The sequence below is a fragment of the Ipomoea nil genome, unplaced genomic scaffold, assembly GCF_001879475.1.
Source record: "Ipomoea nil cultivar Tokyo-kokei standard unplaced genomic scaffold, Asagao_1.1 scaffold0345, whole genome shotgun sequence".
NCBI classification, from domain to species: domain Eukaryota; kingdom Viridiplantae; phylum Streptophyta; class Magnoliopsida; order Solanales; family Convolvulaceae; genus Ipomoea; species Ipomoea nil.
In genome coordinates this window covers 220217-238031 of record NW_017616773.1, presented here as the reverse complement: position 1 = coordinate 238031, position 17815 = coordinate 220217, and the positions used below count along the sequence as shown (strand labels likewise).

General features: G+C 31.7%; 1 protein-coding gene across 1 annotated transcript; it reads right to left on the bottom strand.

Annotated features, from left to right (window-relative positions):
• Positions 1-16466: 16466 nt before the first annotated feature.
• Positions 16467-17222, bottom strand: LOC109171693 (basic form of pathogenesis-related protein 1-like). Its single transcript, XM_019320760.1, has one exon. It carries the CDS (start codon positions 17144-17146, stop codon positions 16640-16642), a length of 507 nt encoding a protein of 168 aa, XP_019176305.1. The 5' UTR covers positions 17147-17222; the 3' UTR covers positions 16467-16639.
• Between the last annotated feature and the right edge of the window lie 593 nt (positions 17223-17815).

The window sequence follows — 17815 nt, the reverse complement described above, 5'->3', positions numbered from 1 at the left end:
AATATAAAGTTAGTGGAAATATAAAAAAAATGTTATTAATAATTAATTAAATAATTAATATGTATTAAAAAGTATAATTGACTAAGAATAAAAATGGCACGAAATTTAGGCCAATTGAAATAGGAAATGACTATTAATAATTGACTTAAAATGAAAAATACTTCCAAACCGACTTAATATATAGAAAGAATATTAATCTCTGTTATATATTTTATAAAATATAAAGTTACTGGAAATATATAAAAAAAAATCTGTATATATATATATATATATATTAGTGAAATATAGTTATGTAAAGATATATATATATATATATATATATATATATATATATATATATATATATATATAAATTGAAAATAATTAATTGAAAATGAAATAGAATCATTTAGTATCTACAATTTATAAGAAAAATTTTGCAATACGAGATGAAAATATAAGGTTTAGCCGAGATGGAAAAAATATTAATCTCGATTATATATTTTATAAAATGTAAAGTTACTGGAAATATTTTTTTTTAAAAAAATGTGTGTATATATATTACTGGAAATATAGTTGTGTAAATATATATATATATATATATATATATATATATACAAATAGAAAATTGAATAGAATCGTTTAGGATCCACAATTTAAAAGGAAATTTGTGTAATTAAAGATGGAAATGTTCTTGCAATACGTATGAATGATTCAAAAGAAAGTAATTATGACTAATTTTGTAACACATCTTTATTCAAAATTATAGGACCTCATTACAAATACGCATATATAAAGATGTAAAATTATGTATAGAATGTGTAAGGAAGATTTGTGCTTAAAGCTAGAAAACAAATTAGACCAATTGAAAAAAGGTAATGAATATTAATAATTTACTCAAAATTAAATATGATCCCAAATATAATTCACTGAATACTGATATTTAAAATATCTTAAGTTTCAGCACCTAATGCGTACATCTACACATTGACTATTAATTTTGGACAATTATCAATGATAACAATAGAAAATACAATCGATCCAACTCAATTCATCAATTGTTATAATTCGATATAATAATTTATATAATTATATTTCGATCCAAATATTCTTAAAATATTTTAACAAATCGATTCCGTGCATCGCGCGGGGGCAAATACTAGTTTGCAAAATAAAAGGCGCTGTACTAAATCTTCAATTTCAAAGTTGGTGTATCATTCTCCAAATCATAAAAAGGCTGCTTTTCACTTTCCAAATTAAGAGTTAGAAATTTCAAATCATTAGAGGCGGCAGTTTATATAATAAGAGAAGAATTCGAATTTCGACCCATATACAATTTCAGTCCAATTTTACACAGAATTCTTATTTTAATCTGGATTGGTTTTAGGCTTTCAACTATAAAATCCTACCTTCCTCAACCCTAATATTCATTCAGAGATTTTTGGAGACAAGACAGGGAGAAATCAAAAGGCATAAGTTGTCTTGGGAAGCAAGAAGAAGACTAGTGAGATTCGAGAGAATCGTCTGCTTCATTCTTGTACTCTTTTGATAATTTATATTACTTTTATTATTATTTGCTATGTATAATTTAGCCAAGCAGACTAAATTCTTTAGAGATTCTTGAGTAAAAGTGTTTACGAATCTATGTGTTAATTCTTGATTATTGCGCATCGAGAGATGGTAGTAGTTAGGAATGTATGATGTTTGATCTTGTTTTATTGGGTGTTTAAGCCATGAAAGTGGAAATTCACTAGTGTCAGTGACTACGAGAGTAGCTCTATACCACCTTGCATCCTCACACTTGTTAAACCCAGATTTTAATATTGTCCTTAAGATTTGACACTAGGTGATTAAATACTTGAATCCCAGCAATCTCATCTTCTCTCTAATTGTTTTCAAAATCCTGAATCTCTGTTTTATTTTATTTATTTTATGCAAATCAATCATCTAAACAATTGTTAGGATTAGCTCTAATGAATAAATTAGTAACTAGTGCTTGATACAACCACTTCCCTGTGGACCGATAACTCATACTCCGAGTTTTATTTGTTTGCAAATATACTACGCATCATTTAGCCTCCTGCATTCTAATTTTATTTCTTGTGCAACACTACTCTTAGTTTTGAGCATCTTTGGAGGATAACAATATCAGTGTGCATTTCCCAAATTCACTTGGTGCATTTAATAGAACTTTGTTTGCACCATAACTGTGTTTGCTGGTACATTCTTCTAAGAGCATCCTCATTTGTTTGGATTTTAGCATTGGTTTTTGTAGGCCATGTACGAAAGTGAAGGAAAGAAGAGAAGAAAAAAGAGGGGAAAATAGGGAAAAGTAAAATTTGACGTAAAAAGGAAAAAAATGAGAAAAGCCCTAGATGTGCCCCAAATGCACAGGACTGCAGCTCTCTTTTGTCATTTCTCTCTCTTTCGAGACCCACAAAAAACTTGATTCTTACAGGGCAACCTCAACCTTTGCACCACATAGGGACCTTCATAACAGAGGACACTACACTATCATATGCACAATATACCAATACCCATTGCACATAGGAACTTTCAACAGTGTACCACAACAAATTTTACTGTGGTCCATGGTCTATGTAGCATCATGGACTACAAGTATGTATGATTTTAATTACACTTCAGTTTCATTTGATGTTATTGTTATGTATTTTAGTTTCATTTTCCCTCCACACTAGTTTCATTATAGCAATACTAAAGTATCATTTTAAATTTACTATATAGTTTCATTTGATGACATACATTATTGCTTGAGCTCTATTTTTTAGTTTCATTTTCCACACATACTAGTTTAACTATAGTAATGTTGTAGTATTATTTTATTTTCACATCAGGTCATTTGACAATATATGTTATTATATGCATGGCTCTGTATTTTAGTTTTATTTTCCATGCACACTAGTTTCACTGTAGTCATACTAAAGTATCATTTTAATTATACTACAATTTCATTTGACAATAATGTGTCCTATTTTGTAGTTTCATTTTCCACACACACTAGTTTCATTGTAGTAACACTAAAGTATCATTTTAATTCTACTACAGTTTCATTCGACGATCATGGTCTATACAACGATGTGTGGACCATGGTCCACGGTATAACAATTGTTTACCACACACCAGGGAAAATTATACTGTGGACCGCAGTCCACAATGCATTGTAGTCCAGGCATCAAAACGGTGTTGTTTCTTTTAATGAAAAGAAACGGCACCTGTTCCGCACCGTCCGCAAAAAATAACTCTGTTTGTATAACATATCCAGTTTCATTTTGTATACACTACAGTTTCATTTCAACACAACTATAGTTTCATTTCGATATAACTACAGTTTCATTCGACATTATACACTCAAATATGTGAAATTGTTATTCAGTTTCATTTTATATGTATTATAGTTTCATTACAACACAACTACATTATCATTTCGATATAACTATAGATACACTCAAATATTTGAAATGTTATTCAGTTTCATTTTAATATAACTGCAGTTTCATTCGACATTATACACACAAATATGTGAAACTGTTATTCAGTTTCATTTTATATACACTATAGTTTTATTACAACACAACTATAGTATTGTTTTGATATAACTACAGGTTCGTTGGATATATAATATACACTCAAATATGTGAATTTATTATTCAGTTTCATTTTGTATACACTGTAGTTTCATTTCAACACTAACATAGTTTCGTTTCAATTCAATTGCAGTTTCATTTGATAATATAAAAACAATATGTGGGACAGTTTCAGTTTAGATACACTGTAGTTTCATTTTGTAATTAACATACCAAAAATACGCGCTCCGTTAAGCTGTAACGGCTGCCATTTCTTTACTTAAAGAAACGACGCCGTTTTTGGATCATGGTCTACAAAGCTTTGTGGACCATGGTCCATGATATAATTGCTAACAAACCAGGCTACCCACAAGTATATTGATAAGTACGATTTATATATTTAGTTTAGATAGTTTATTATAATAAATTAGTTTTATTTATTTAATATTATATTTATTTTAATTTTTATTTTATATTTTGTATTAATATAATAGTTATTTGAATAATTTAAGCTTAAATGTCATTTTTGGGCCATTGGGAATACATTTGTTAATTAATAAGCGTTGGGCTAGGTGGAATTAAAGTAGGTTAATTCTTTTTTTCTTTTTTTGTTTCATTTGGCCCAACTTACATGTTTTATTTGTTTTTTGATTTCAGCAGCCCAAACTACACACGCATGGTGCAACCGTGTGCACCATGCATGGTGCACACGGTTGCAAAAACGACGTCGTTTTGACGTTCGACTTTTAAAAAAAAAAAACCAGAATTGCATAACTTCACATCCATAACTTCATAGCTATACATCCAGAATTGCATAATAACACAACAATAACCTCATAACTATAAATCCATAATTGCATAACTACACATCCATAACTTCATAACTATACATCAAGAATTGCATAACTACACATCCATAACTTCATAACTATAAATCTAGAATTCCATAACTACAACCCATAACTTCATAACTATAAATTCAAAATTGCATAACTACACATCCATAACTTCATAACTATACATTCAAAATTGCATGCGTATCTACACATCCATAACTTCATAACTATACATTCAAAGTTGCATAACTACACATCCATAACTTCATAACTATACATTCAGAATGTGAAATTATAACTTCATAACTATACATTCAGAATTACATGCATAATTACACATCCATAACTTCATAACTATAAATACAGAATTGCATAACTAAACATCCATAATTTCATAACTATAAATATAGAATGTGAAATTATAAAATTATGAATATATGTTTACGTAACTAACGGCAATCGAAAATGATTTTTTTTATTTAAGTAAAACGATGCAATTTTTGCATCCGTGTGCACCATGCATGGCGCACACAGATGCACAACATAATTTGCCCCGTTTAATATATTTGTCCTTTCTTTATCTTTTTTTCCCTTATAAGCTTTTTACGTACGTAGACACCAGCGAAACTTCTTCCGAGTGTCTTTTGTGAACGCAGCGACGACATCGGCAATGGGAACTCCGTTCGTGGTCTGCTGCGATGAATGACTCCATGGGCGAACGACTTCTACGGCTGCTTCGAACTGCTAGTCTGCTACCACAAACGGACGAAATCAACTGGAGTTTATTTTCTTTGGTGGGTAGGATTTAGAAAATAAATATTATTTATTTTCTAGGTTTTATGTGGTTGAAGAAATTGATTCAATTTGAGGATGTTAGGGAAATTAGGATTACTTTTAGGTTATTGGGGTGCTGAAATTAGTATAAGTAGGCCTGAATTATTCAATAGATGACAGTCAGTACATTTTATTATGATGTGTTGTTAAGTTTATTTTCCAACTCAAGAATAATTGAAGTTTTGGTTCTTTTAGAATTATGAGATCTAATTTGATTTTCTTTTATGCTACACTATTTATGTCTTCTATTATCTTGATATTACTGCTTTGATTAATTGTACAAAAAGGATCCGTTGTTTAATTTTCAATCCAGTAAATTGCCATTTCGAATTCTTAAATCCGTAATTGTTTAAGTGTTCTAAACCTTAGTCGTAAAATAACATAGTTGATTATAAAAGCGATTTTCAATCTTATGTTATGGAGATGTATAGTCTAGTTTAAATGGACTGAGCTTGCGAGTCTGTTGGCTAGAATTGGTAATCTTTCTAATTCTTAATGCTGATAGTTAATTAAATTCTAAGGGCTTGTTTATGGTTGTTAATTATCTAGGTAAGTAATTGAAGATCCTGTTTAATTTGATTACCGATAAAGTAAGGAGAGATATGTTGTTAGATCGAGCTTGTTAATAACAATAACCAATTTGGTGTAGGATAAAATAATTTACACTTGGCTAAAATGTCATCTAGCACCATGAACCATATTTGATTATTCATCCCGCACCATGAACTTTCATATCGTATATATCAAGCCACAAATCAAGAAAAAAAATAACCTAGAACTTTTAGCAGGTTATCATATCTTCCTGCTGAGATGGCACCTGATGTGGCATTTCTCTTTACCTTATGTTGTCCATGTAAGCATTTACATATTTAAAATTTTAAAAATAAAAATTATTATATTAAAAAATCATAATTTTCTTCTCTTTATTTTCATAATTTATAATTTTTCAAATTTTCAATTCCAATGTTTCAATTTTTTTTTTTCGAGAATTTATATTTTTTGACTAATTTTTTGATTAATATTTTTCTACTTTTCCTAATTTATAGAAATGCCAATTTTTTTTGTTTAGTATTTTTTCACATAAATATATCCATCAGCACTTTGAATGTATATTGCTTACTCATCCACATAAAACCATTTAGATGGTCAACAACTAAACCAAGTGAAATTAAAAAAAAAATGAAATGAAGTTACTAATATAAACTGTGGGTCAGGTTCCTGTGAGGTCAGGTCTTCCCGTGCGGTCAGTGCGGCATACACCATTAGGTATGTATAAATGCACCACACAGTTTTCGTAAATACACCATTATGTGTGGTGTATATTTTTTTTTTGTGGTGTATTTTTTGACATTTCATTCTAGTGTATTTTCGAACACTGTATGGTGCATTTGTGCATACCTAATGGTGTATGCCGCACTGACCGCACGGCAAGACCTGACCTCACAGGAACCAAAATCTATAAACTGTATATATATATATATATATATATATATATATATATATATATATATATATATATATATATATATATATTGCGAAGAACAAAACAAAATAAATTCCCAGTTCATAATCTACTAGCTAGTTAAAAAACAAAATCATACATATATAGTAGCTATAAACACTAGCTAGTTAACAAAAAAAAAAACAAAAAAAAAAAAAAAAAGAGAAAAAAAAAAGTGACTCCATCAATCTTCATTTTCCTTCATGGTCCCATTGAGCTTCACTCTGCGCAAGATACAGAAAAGAAGAAAACATTGTCAATTAATCATAAACTGCTAAGAGCCATCTACATGAGTTATTTAAATCCGCATTATGTTCAATTAATTTACCTGACATTCTAACAAAGTTTTCCTGAGACAAGTCTATCCCTCTTCAACTTCCTCTCCCTCCTCCTCTCACTCTCCCTCTCGTAGCAGTCGATGGTCTTCCTCTTCCCCCAACAGCAGAAGAACCATCACTCTTCCTCTAACAGATTCTGCTTGTTTGGTTGATAATGTAGGACAAAATTGTTTGTTATGTCCATTTCACATGCATAATTGACATGTCATAATTGGTCCTTTTTTAGACAACTTTCTAACTCTTCACTCATTTTTTGCTTGTTTTTTTTTTTTTTTTCATTTTCTTCCAGCTTTTTTTTTTTCTTTGGCCTACCGGTCATCTTCCTTGGAACATGAGCAAGTATTTTATCACCTTCAGTCCTTGGCCAAAAGATTTCCCCATTCAATGGCTAGTAAAACTTAATTAGAAGAAAATATTATATTCCAGTTCTGTATTAATTAATTAATAAACTAATGGTCTAATAGCTAATTTCGTATATGAATGCAGAACTGTAAACACTTTTAATTTATGTATTCTTTTGCACTTTTTCTAACACTATGTCCTCATCTTTTCAAATCAAAGAAGCATACACATTTGTATTCACAGCAACCGTACCTCAACATTATATTATTCACAGCTTTGCGCATAATATATGTGATGTGTATAAAATTTTCTATTTTATGTAAATAATATATATATATATATATATATATATATATATATATATATATATATATATATATATATATATATATATATATATATATATATATATATAGGGAAGGGATCAAGTGCATTTGTGGCTTCCTGAGCGGTTGTGCGGTGGATTAATGTGCCTGAGGTTTATACTTAATGTGCGTGAGTGTTGTGCTTAATGTGCCTGAGATTTGTACGTAATGTTAATATGCGTGAGTTTTGTACTTAATGTGCCTGAATATTGTGCTTAATATACGTGAGATTTGTGCTTAATGTGCATGAGTAGTTCAGAATTACGAGCTCAGAAGGAAGCAGAACAGAAAACTCACGCACATTAACGCCCAAGCTTCTTGTTACTTCTTCCTTCAATTTGGCCAGGGATTCTGGATTATCAGCTACCTTCAGTGCAGTTAAATTTTTATATAGATGACGCACGGACAGCAAATTTTGCACACCAACTAAGTGTGGATTTTTGTTGTATTATTCCCATAATTCTTAACCACCATAGCCCGCCTCCGCATCATCATCATCAGGGAGGGGGCAATGGCTACTGGGATGGAGAAGAAGCTGACATTTATATTTTCTGCTGCATTTTACACATTTACGCACATTAAGTACAAATCTCAGGCAAATTAAGCACAACACTCATGCACATTGAGTACAAATCTCACGCACATTAATCAACCACACAAGAACCTTTCACTCTCTCTCTCTCTCTCTCTATATATATATATATATATATATATATATATATATATATATATATATATATATATATATATATTATTCACACAAAGATATAGAAATATTATATAACAGAAAAGTATAGAAACATACATGTTAACCCACCTAGCGCGCTTCGTCACTTTCAACATGCCGTCACCTTCAGCCTTCCGTCGCCTTCAGCCTAGAAACATACCCACTAAGTCAACTTAACATGGATTTTCCACGCCTGGGTCATCCTCGTTTGAATGCTACGTCTTTGGTTGAGCGTGGTTTCATATACGATTTGGGGGGAAACCGGCGCTTTGTTAGCAGGAAGATAGGGAAACCTGCTAAAAGTTCTAGATGAATTTTTCTTTTTGATTTGTGGCTTGATATATATGATGTGAAAGTTTAGGGTGCGGGATGAATAATTGATTATGGTTCATGGTGCTAGATGACACATTAGCCTTTACACTTTATTTCAATGATAACTTCTTTGGATCAATTATGACATTATGTTTTGGGTTACGTTGGATACTAGTTTTCCTGTGATTCAATTTTACTTAATATTCTTTGTCATTTTATTAATGCTTTTTGAACTCGAATTATCATTCCATTCTTTATTTAAATTTTGGAATAAAATTAAATCAAACCAATCTCTGTGGATACGACTTTACTCATCACTATTGCAAATTATTAGAGTAAGTAAATTATTATTTGTTGGATTCGACACCCACCATATATAATGCACTTTGCATCTTTCTGAAACGGAACAATAGATAAGTGTCTTCTAAACCGTACCCCACGGTCTTCAGTTTACCCAATCCCATTTAAACATCCCCCTCATCCTGGTCTAACGTACAACTACACCGTACTTTAATCGTTAGGAACAATAACCCCTAGGATCGGAATCAGCATGTTAAAGTAAAATCAAAAGCAACATACTTGGGTTAACGAGTGATCATGGTCGTCGGAGACGGTGAATCACCAGAAGCGTTATTCAAAATCCAAAGGATATCAAGATTGGAATTACCGATCGATTTTCGCGATTGGAAACGTAATATCATAATGAATAGAAGGCAATTATTATTCATTGCAATCACTAGTAACTTAACCCCATTAATTGATTTTAAAAGAAAATGGTGCATTAGGAGTTTTAATTGTACGTGAATTGAACTATCTCATCACAATATATCAAAAACTCAGATTGGTACATATGTTCACATACTAGGATTTAAAAAATGTGAATTCATCTCAGCCGTTTAAAAGAGTTCATAGGGTTTTAGTAAAAAAAAATGGGTAAATTTTATAATTATTGAAAATTTTAATTTTTTGTAGGGGTGTGTGTGGGAAAATATTTTGGTGACACTGGGAGAGAAGACCAAATATTTTTATATAAAATACTCATAACTTTTAATAAAAATAAGATTTGACCCACTCGATCACATTTTAGTTAACCATCAATGGCCAATTGAAACACTTAAACTTTTTAATATACTAATGTTAATTAATATATATATTCACACACATACTTTCGAAGTTAATATTTTTTAAAATAAGATTTGAACCATTAATCTCAAACTTAAAAATTAACAATATTTTCTACTAAATTAGAAATTTATAAAAGACTTGCAATATTAAAATTTTATAAAACACTTGCAATATCATTTGAAACTTGATTTTTTATATCACTAAATTATATTCGATCAATTTATTTATTGATACATTATAAAAATTGATAACTTATAAATATTATAAAATTTATTTTATTTTTCGTCATTAAATTATGTTAGATTGATATATTTAAAAAATTACAGAAGACTTTTAATTTCGGTTTGTTGTTTATTTTTATTGGGTTTCCTCTTAATATTGAAAATTATTAAGATTTATAAATATTCTCAAACATTTAAAAATAAATCAAAACTTACATAGATGTAATTCAATCATTATTATGTGGACCATACTATCAAATAATGTACATACAGTATGCAAATAATGTACTTTTAATATATTAAAAATATACATTGTATTCAGAGAAAGTACATTATTTAAGTACTAAAAGTACTACATTCATTAAGCCACAAGATTCAAGAGAGTTGATGATTTTAACCCCTAACTCCTTTGTTTAAACATGGTTGTTGAAATCCCTGGTGTCTAGGATCATCCTATTTAGGCCTTCTTTGATGATGAAATTTAGGAAATTTTTGAGTTGAGTTGGTTTTGACAGTGGCGCGATTTCGGCAGTCAGAAAAGGGGTGGGGAATGGGTTTTGATTTATAAGTGTTTTTGAGGGTAACAGTGAGGATGGGTTATGGGTATTTGTGTGTAGAATGGATTTGTGTGGAAGATTTGGGATGGGTAGGGTTGTAGATGAGGGTTCTAGGGATTTCTTTTTGGATTGAAGTTTCGGTCGGCGGTGAGAGTGAGGGAAGAAGAAGGTTCCTTCTACCCGTTGGAGACGCAATTAAATGCCTAAAAAATTATCATCTTGCCCATTAGTGGATAGAAAGAGGCTGTAGAACATTTGAGGACAATTTTGGATTTTCACAGATTTAAATTTTCCAGCTCAGACTTTAATACTCCACTTGTAGGTACATGACGTCAAAAATTAATCTCCATATAACCGCACTGAGAAGAAAAACATAGAGACCAAAAATTTCTAGAAAATAATTGTTAGTACAATAATTGACTTAAGCAGGTCATACTTAAATATCAATTATGCTCAGAATTCACATTGACCACTTTGTATCCAACAAAACAATTGTTAGACTAGGTTCTCCCTAAATTATATACTCCCTTCGAGAAACACAATTAAATCAATTATTTTCATGCCGACTCAACGCACCAAAAATTCGTAAGATAAAATAAACAAATTTTACACATAACACATAACAAATTACTTCAAATTAAATCACATAGAGCATATAAGTGACAAAATTTCCTGAAATTACACACGTAAAACATGTACAGAACTTAAGGATTTCGAAATACTTAGTTTATTTCGATCATTCCCATCTCGTGCCTTAGGGTCGCAAAACGAGAATCACACAACCGTTTTGTGAGAATGTCGGCAATTTGATTTTTCGTGGGAACATGGTCGATCTTCAAATCTCTCTTTTCGACGTGGTCTCGTATGAAATGATTTCGAACGTCGATGTGCTTGGTTCGCGTGTGAAGTAATGGATTTTGGGTTATTGCAATCGCGCTAGTATTATCACATAAAATACTAACATTTTCGCATTTGGTATCGTCACTGATATCGTGACTCGTGCAGCTTCTTTGAGTGTTCTATTTCTTCTTTCAACTATGTCATTTTGTTACGGTGTTCGTGCGACAGAAAGTTGGTGATGAATCCCTTGTGAAGTGCAATAAAATCGAATTACATTGTTTACAAATTTGGTTCCCCGATCGGTTCGAATTGTTGCAATCTTCATGTCCTTCTCGACTTGTAGTTGCTTTAGTAGCTCCGACAACTTTGATTCAACTTCATTCTTTTTCTTGATGAATATTGTCCATTTGTACCTGGAAAAATCATCAACAACAACCAAAGTGTATTTCTTACCACTTAGGCTTACTGGGTTTACTGGACTGAATAAATCCATGGGTAGTAGACTAAGGGTTCTTGATGTTGATTCTTGAGCTTTGGATTTGAAAGATGCTTTGATTTGTTTACCTTTTTGGCATACATCGCAAATTTGATCTTTCTTGAACACAATGTTGGGTAGACCTTCAACTAGCTTACTTCTTGCAAGCTTATTGACGGTTTTGAAATTCAATTGATTTAGCCTTCTATGTCATTCCCAACTTGCTTCGATTGAATTTCTCGCCACCAAACATACGGATTCCTTCCTTGTACTCCAATCAACAACGTACATATTTTTCTTTCTCGATCCGGCGAGTACGACTTCTTTCGTAGATTCGTCTTTGACTTGACACTTGTCTTTGAAAAATTCTACGAGGTAACCTTTGTCGCAATTTGGCATGTGCTAAATAGGTTGAACTTTAATACTTCAACGATTGATACGTCCTCAATTCGTAAGTCATTCTTCACAATTGTTCCCGTTCCTTTTGTTATTCCGTATCGATCGTTTCCTCAAAAAAAAAAAAACTTCTTTAGGTCCTTCGATGCTTTTGAACTCAACTAGACTAGCTTTATTGCCGGTCATATGTAGAGAGCATCCGCTATCGAAATGCCAAATTTCCTGCAATAAAGATTAATTGTTCTTAGGTACCTAGATTTGTTTGGGTCCATTTGTATTAGTAATTTTTTGCATCCAAATCCACCTATAACCCACTGATCCTAGGTGATTTGTAACCATTGAAAACTCTATAATCATAACGCACTTCTGAATAATGATTCAGTGCGGGTTGGGAAGCAGATAGTTCCTTGAACTTATATAAAGTAGCAAATCTGGACTTGGTCCATGGTTTGTCTACAAGCAACCAATCTTGTTCTCAGGGATATAATCTCCCAGCCCCAATTCTCAGAATTCTTCCATATTCCTATAAGGTTTTATTGCACTTGACTCATTGGTTCTCCTTTGAGACACAAAATTTTTTCATTAAAAATTTTGTTGCCTTTTCGAGATATTATTTTTTCGATTCGGCCTCGCAATATTTTTCCGGGCATTAATTTGGTTTCCAACTCCTTATCTCATTGTGCTGTACTGACTATTCACAAATTTTACCATTAGAACTTTATTGACTAAAGTAGTAGTAGAATTAGTCAGTTTCTCATGGGTTTGAGAACATGATGGATCGTCGCCGAATCCGGCTTTATCTCCAGCGGGTTTTTGCATACTTACCGTTTTATCCATTATTTTGGATGAATGTGTAAATGATGCGATTACTTCTCGAAGGTTATGTTCTCTAACCTCTCTTTCTTTGCACTCTTCTTGAAGTCGAAAATTTTTGACTTTTAAGTTACTCATTTCATTTAGAGCATTTTACAATTTCCGTGCTATTTCTTCCTTTTCAAGAAGCACAACCCCAGATACTGACTATAAGCAATAAATCACTACTAATAATTTGTACTTTGAATGCAATACATAAAAAGATTTCAACTTGTCGGAAATTTATATAGTAAATTAGTAATGGAGATTAATGTTTCAGATGTACTACCATGAAAAGCTTAAATAATATTTGGAGTTGTGGAGTTATAAATATTATTTTAGTTTAGTAGAAAGAAAGTTGAGAAATATGAATATTGCGTACGATTGAAGTCGAATAGTACTTAGATTGATATGCATGATTCGTTGGTTTTAATGATTCGTTGGTTTTAACGAATCGTTGGTATTTAATGAATGTATTAATCAATTCGGTGAGCTTGACGAATTGATTCGTTTAAATATGAACTGTGGCACAATTCATTAATTAAACGGAAGATTCAGTTGTATCAATTCGTTATTTAACGAGTGGATGGCTGATTGTTCATTTCGTTAGTTATCAATTCGACCGAAGGAATTTAACCAAAGCATTGATTCGGGTTTAACGACTTGATGGAGCATGCTTTTTGTTCAATTCGTTGGATCACACGAATAAGTAGTTTCGTTGGCTTTCTTTCATTGGTTTCGTTGGCATTCATTCGTTCGTTTCGTTTGCAGCTTGCGTGAAAAGGAGTATTTAAGTTAATATATATATATTTTTTGCTTAGCTTATTCATGTTTCATGCATTAGTTACACACACACACACACACACACACACACACACACACACATATATATATATATATATATGTATATATATATAGGGACGGAGCCAGAGGGTGGGGCAGGGGGTCAGCTGCCCCCCCTCACCCCACCCCCACCCCATATATAATATGTATATGTATATATGTATATATAGTATATGTTTTAATATTAGTGTAAAAAACTTGTAAATGTTAACAAGTAAGGAGTTAGATTAGTTGATAGAGCATATCTTTGGCAATAGGAAGGGTTTTGGGTTCGAAATCTTGCATTAGCATATTTTGTCCTTCCCAAGCCTATGGCTTTAACACATTTATTACTTTTTTAATATTTAATACACACACACACACACACACACACACACACACACACACACACACACACACATATATATATATATATATATATATATATATATATATATATATATATATATATAACATTCTTTTATATTAATAGTGATATATATAATTTATAATTTATTTTCTATTCAAATTATTTTATTAAATTACAAGCATAGAAAATATGGCACCCGGAATTTCTATATATGTCTACATCTTATACACACTCCTATGATTTAGCCATAAGAGAAGCACTAATTGGGCTTAGCTTCCACAATAGATTAGATATTTACTAAATTCTTAGGGTGTACAATCAAGTTCATGCTTTGTGAGTATTGAGCCATTAATGTGCAATCCAACTATCAGCTTAGGCTTTTAGTTGAGATAATGGAGCATGTATCAGAGTCATGCCAAAGGTCATGGGTCGTGACGTGTGCGCCACCCATAAGCGACTATGGTCCACGTGTTGCTTGGAACCCACCGCACACGTGAGGGGACGTGTTGAGCCATTAATGTAGTGCAATCGAACTATCAGCTTATACTTTTAGTTGAGATGGAACATGTGCTTCAATTGTGAGTACCGAGGTGAGTAGATTAGCTTTGAATTGGACCATAATTTTCTAGTCATAATCTTAGGTAGGCATCTATTTTAATGTTGGGTTCAAACAAAGTCATCAAATCACCTCTTTTATAGGTAATTTTCATTCCGTGCATTGCATGGGTGCAAATCAAAATACAAGTGAGGTTGTGTTTGATGCCAAAAAGTGAAAATTCCACCAGAAATTGAAAATTTCACTTGTAAAATATCACAAAACCGAGAGAATATCTCTAATTTCGCGCGTTTGCCGCAAGGTGAACCTGGGCCAATTGAGGCATTTCAACTTTTTAGTACAATAATGTTAATTAATATATATTCACATACACATTTCCAAATGTAGAAAATACTTCTAATCATTTGAACTTGACTTTTTATATTACTAAATTATGTGAGATTAACACATTATAAAAATTGATAACTTATAAATATTATAAAATGTATTATAAAGTTTATTTGATTTTTAGTTACTAAAAAAATTTATAAAAGATTTAATATTTATAAAAGACATTTTGGAACAGTGCCCGTCCCCACAAGCCAATGTTATATATTTTTATTGCATACTAATTTAGCCACACAATCTCACTTTTCCTTTGCCTTAATAAATCAAACTCTATGTGTTCCCTTCTTTTCTTAGCCGTTTACATAATCTCTTATCAAATTGCTATACTTAATCTTAATGCCATAAATTATGCAGTTAATTGAGTGCAGAATATATATAACAAATATACTCCACAAGTATGACTGAACTCACAATGGTGGGATACCATCAGTATTATACACGAACCCAGAAAAAAGTATACTTATGGCTAGCCAGAAGGAAAAGAAAAAGTTCAAAATTGAACTCACAATATTTGTTTCACAATAAATACATTTATATTTTTTAAATATTTATATTTTATTTGTATAATGCGCTGTTTGCATTTCACAAGAACATTCTAATCAAGAAAGAAAATCAAGGAGGTTCGCCCACATACTAAATACTTTACAATCATTTAATATTTCAACCACTTTCAGATTTTTACAAGATTGTAAGATTTTAGAATTTGCACATAATGATGATGTTTATGAGAACTAGTTTTATGTGTTCACAAAAGAATAAAATTATGCTTATCATTTATTGGCACATTTGGTTTTAAAAAATTTAGTAAACTTGACTAATGAGTAGATTATCAATTTGATCAAAAAAGTTCTTTTAGAGATAATAATTTGTGAAAATGTGATCTTTATTTTTCCATAAATTATGTAGTTAATTGAGTGCAGCATTTTCAAGAGTCCTCCCGGATATGAGATATACTCTACAAGTATGATTGAACTCACAACGGTGGGATACCAAGAATTTATGCATGAAGCATGAAAAAAAAAAAAATCAAGAATAGCTAGCCAGAAGTAATAAAAGAAAAAGTTCAAATTAAATTGAATTGAATCAACATCCATATATGCATGAAACAATATTTGTTTCATGATAATACATCAGTGTAGTTTTTAGATATTTATATTCTTTTTATATAATGCACTGTCTGCATTTCACAAGATCATAATAATCATGAAAGAAAATTGCCTTTAATTATATGGTTTTTCGCCCATATAGTTACCCGGAGGGTAATAGTTGCAGGAGACAAACATCCAACCAGTTTTGCACGTAACCCTAGCACAGCCAATACTCGTGCTACCGCCCCAAACCGCCTGCGTATAATGGTGGCACTCCATGCCGCCGACGCAAGCATTAATTTTGTGGTCATAGTCCTTCTTCTCATCCATCCACGACTTCACGGCATCCGCCGGAGACAATTCGGCAGAGGCCAACGCAATGTTTTCCCCATACGCCTGGTTAAAAGAGTGCTGCGGCGCACAGTCAGCAGACCTCTTGGCGGCATAGGATTCGGCGAAGTCTGCTACGGTGGAGTTCCAGTGAACAGGTGGAGAGCCAACAATTTCTCGGGCCGCGTTATGTGCAGCAACAAATCCTTTAACGCAATCAGAGTCACATGCGGATTGTACGAAAGATGTTTGGGCAATGGCGGCAAAGGTAATTATGGCGATCGTGAGCTGCAGAAAAGAAAACTCCATTTCCTGTTTATTGTGATTTGCTGCAATAAAAAAGGAAAAGTAAGAGGAAATGGAAAAATGTGTCTCTATCTGCAGAGATGCAATGACCATTGGCATTGTGTTATAAGGTATTTATAGGATTGTTTGTATCCTAAAAGAATGGATTGCTTTTAATAATTTCTATGGCTTAGAAATACAAGAATAATGGTCACCTCACAAATATAATATTGATCAGCGCATGGAATGCATTTAATAAGGAAACACAAATATTTTATATTATATATATTTATAGGTAGAGTATCTATATATAGGATAGGAAGAAATTAAAGTTAGATACGTATAGTAGGTTGAAAAAAATTGGTTCTGGTAGTCTAGGAGGGGTGAATAAAATTTTAAATAATTTTTTATTTTACTATATATACACACACATATAGAGAGCAGACTGCAGAGGAGAAGGAGAAGAGTTCTTGACCAAGTTGGACTTTATCTTGTCCTTTACTTTGTAAGGTTCCCATTATCATGCCAAATAATTCTGCATGTCACTATGATGTTACACTTGTATATATGCTTTGCAAGTTTTCTGTTGTCATGCACATGGCTGGAAATTATGTAATTTCTGACCACCTGAAAGTGATCTTATATCAAGTCAAAAGGAAAAAGTGGTCGGAAATAGAAACAAAGGTTTTTCCG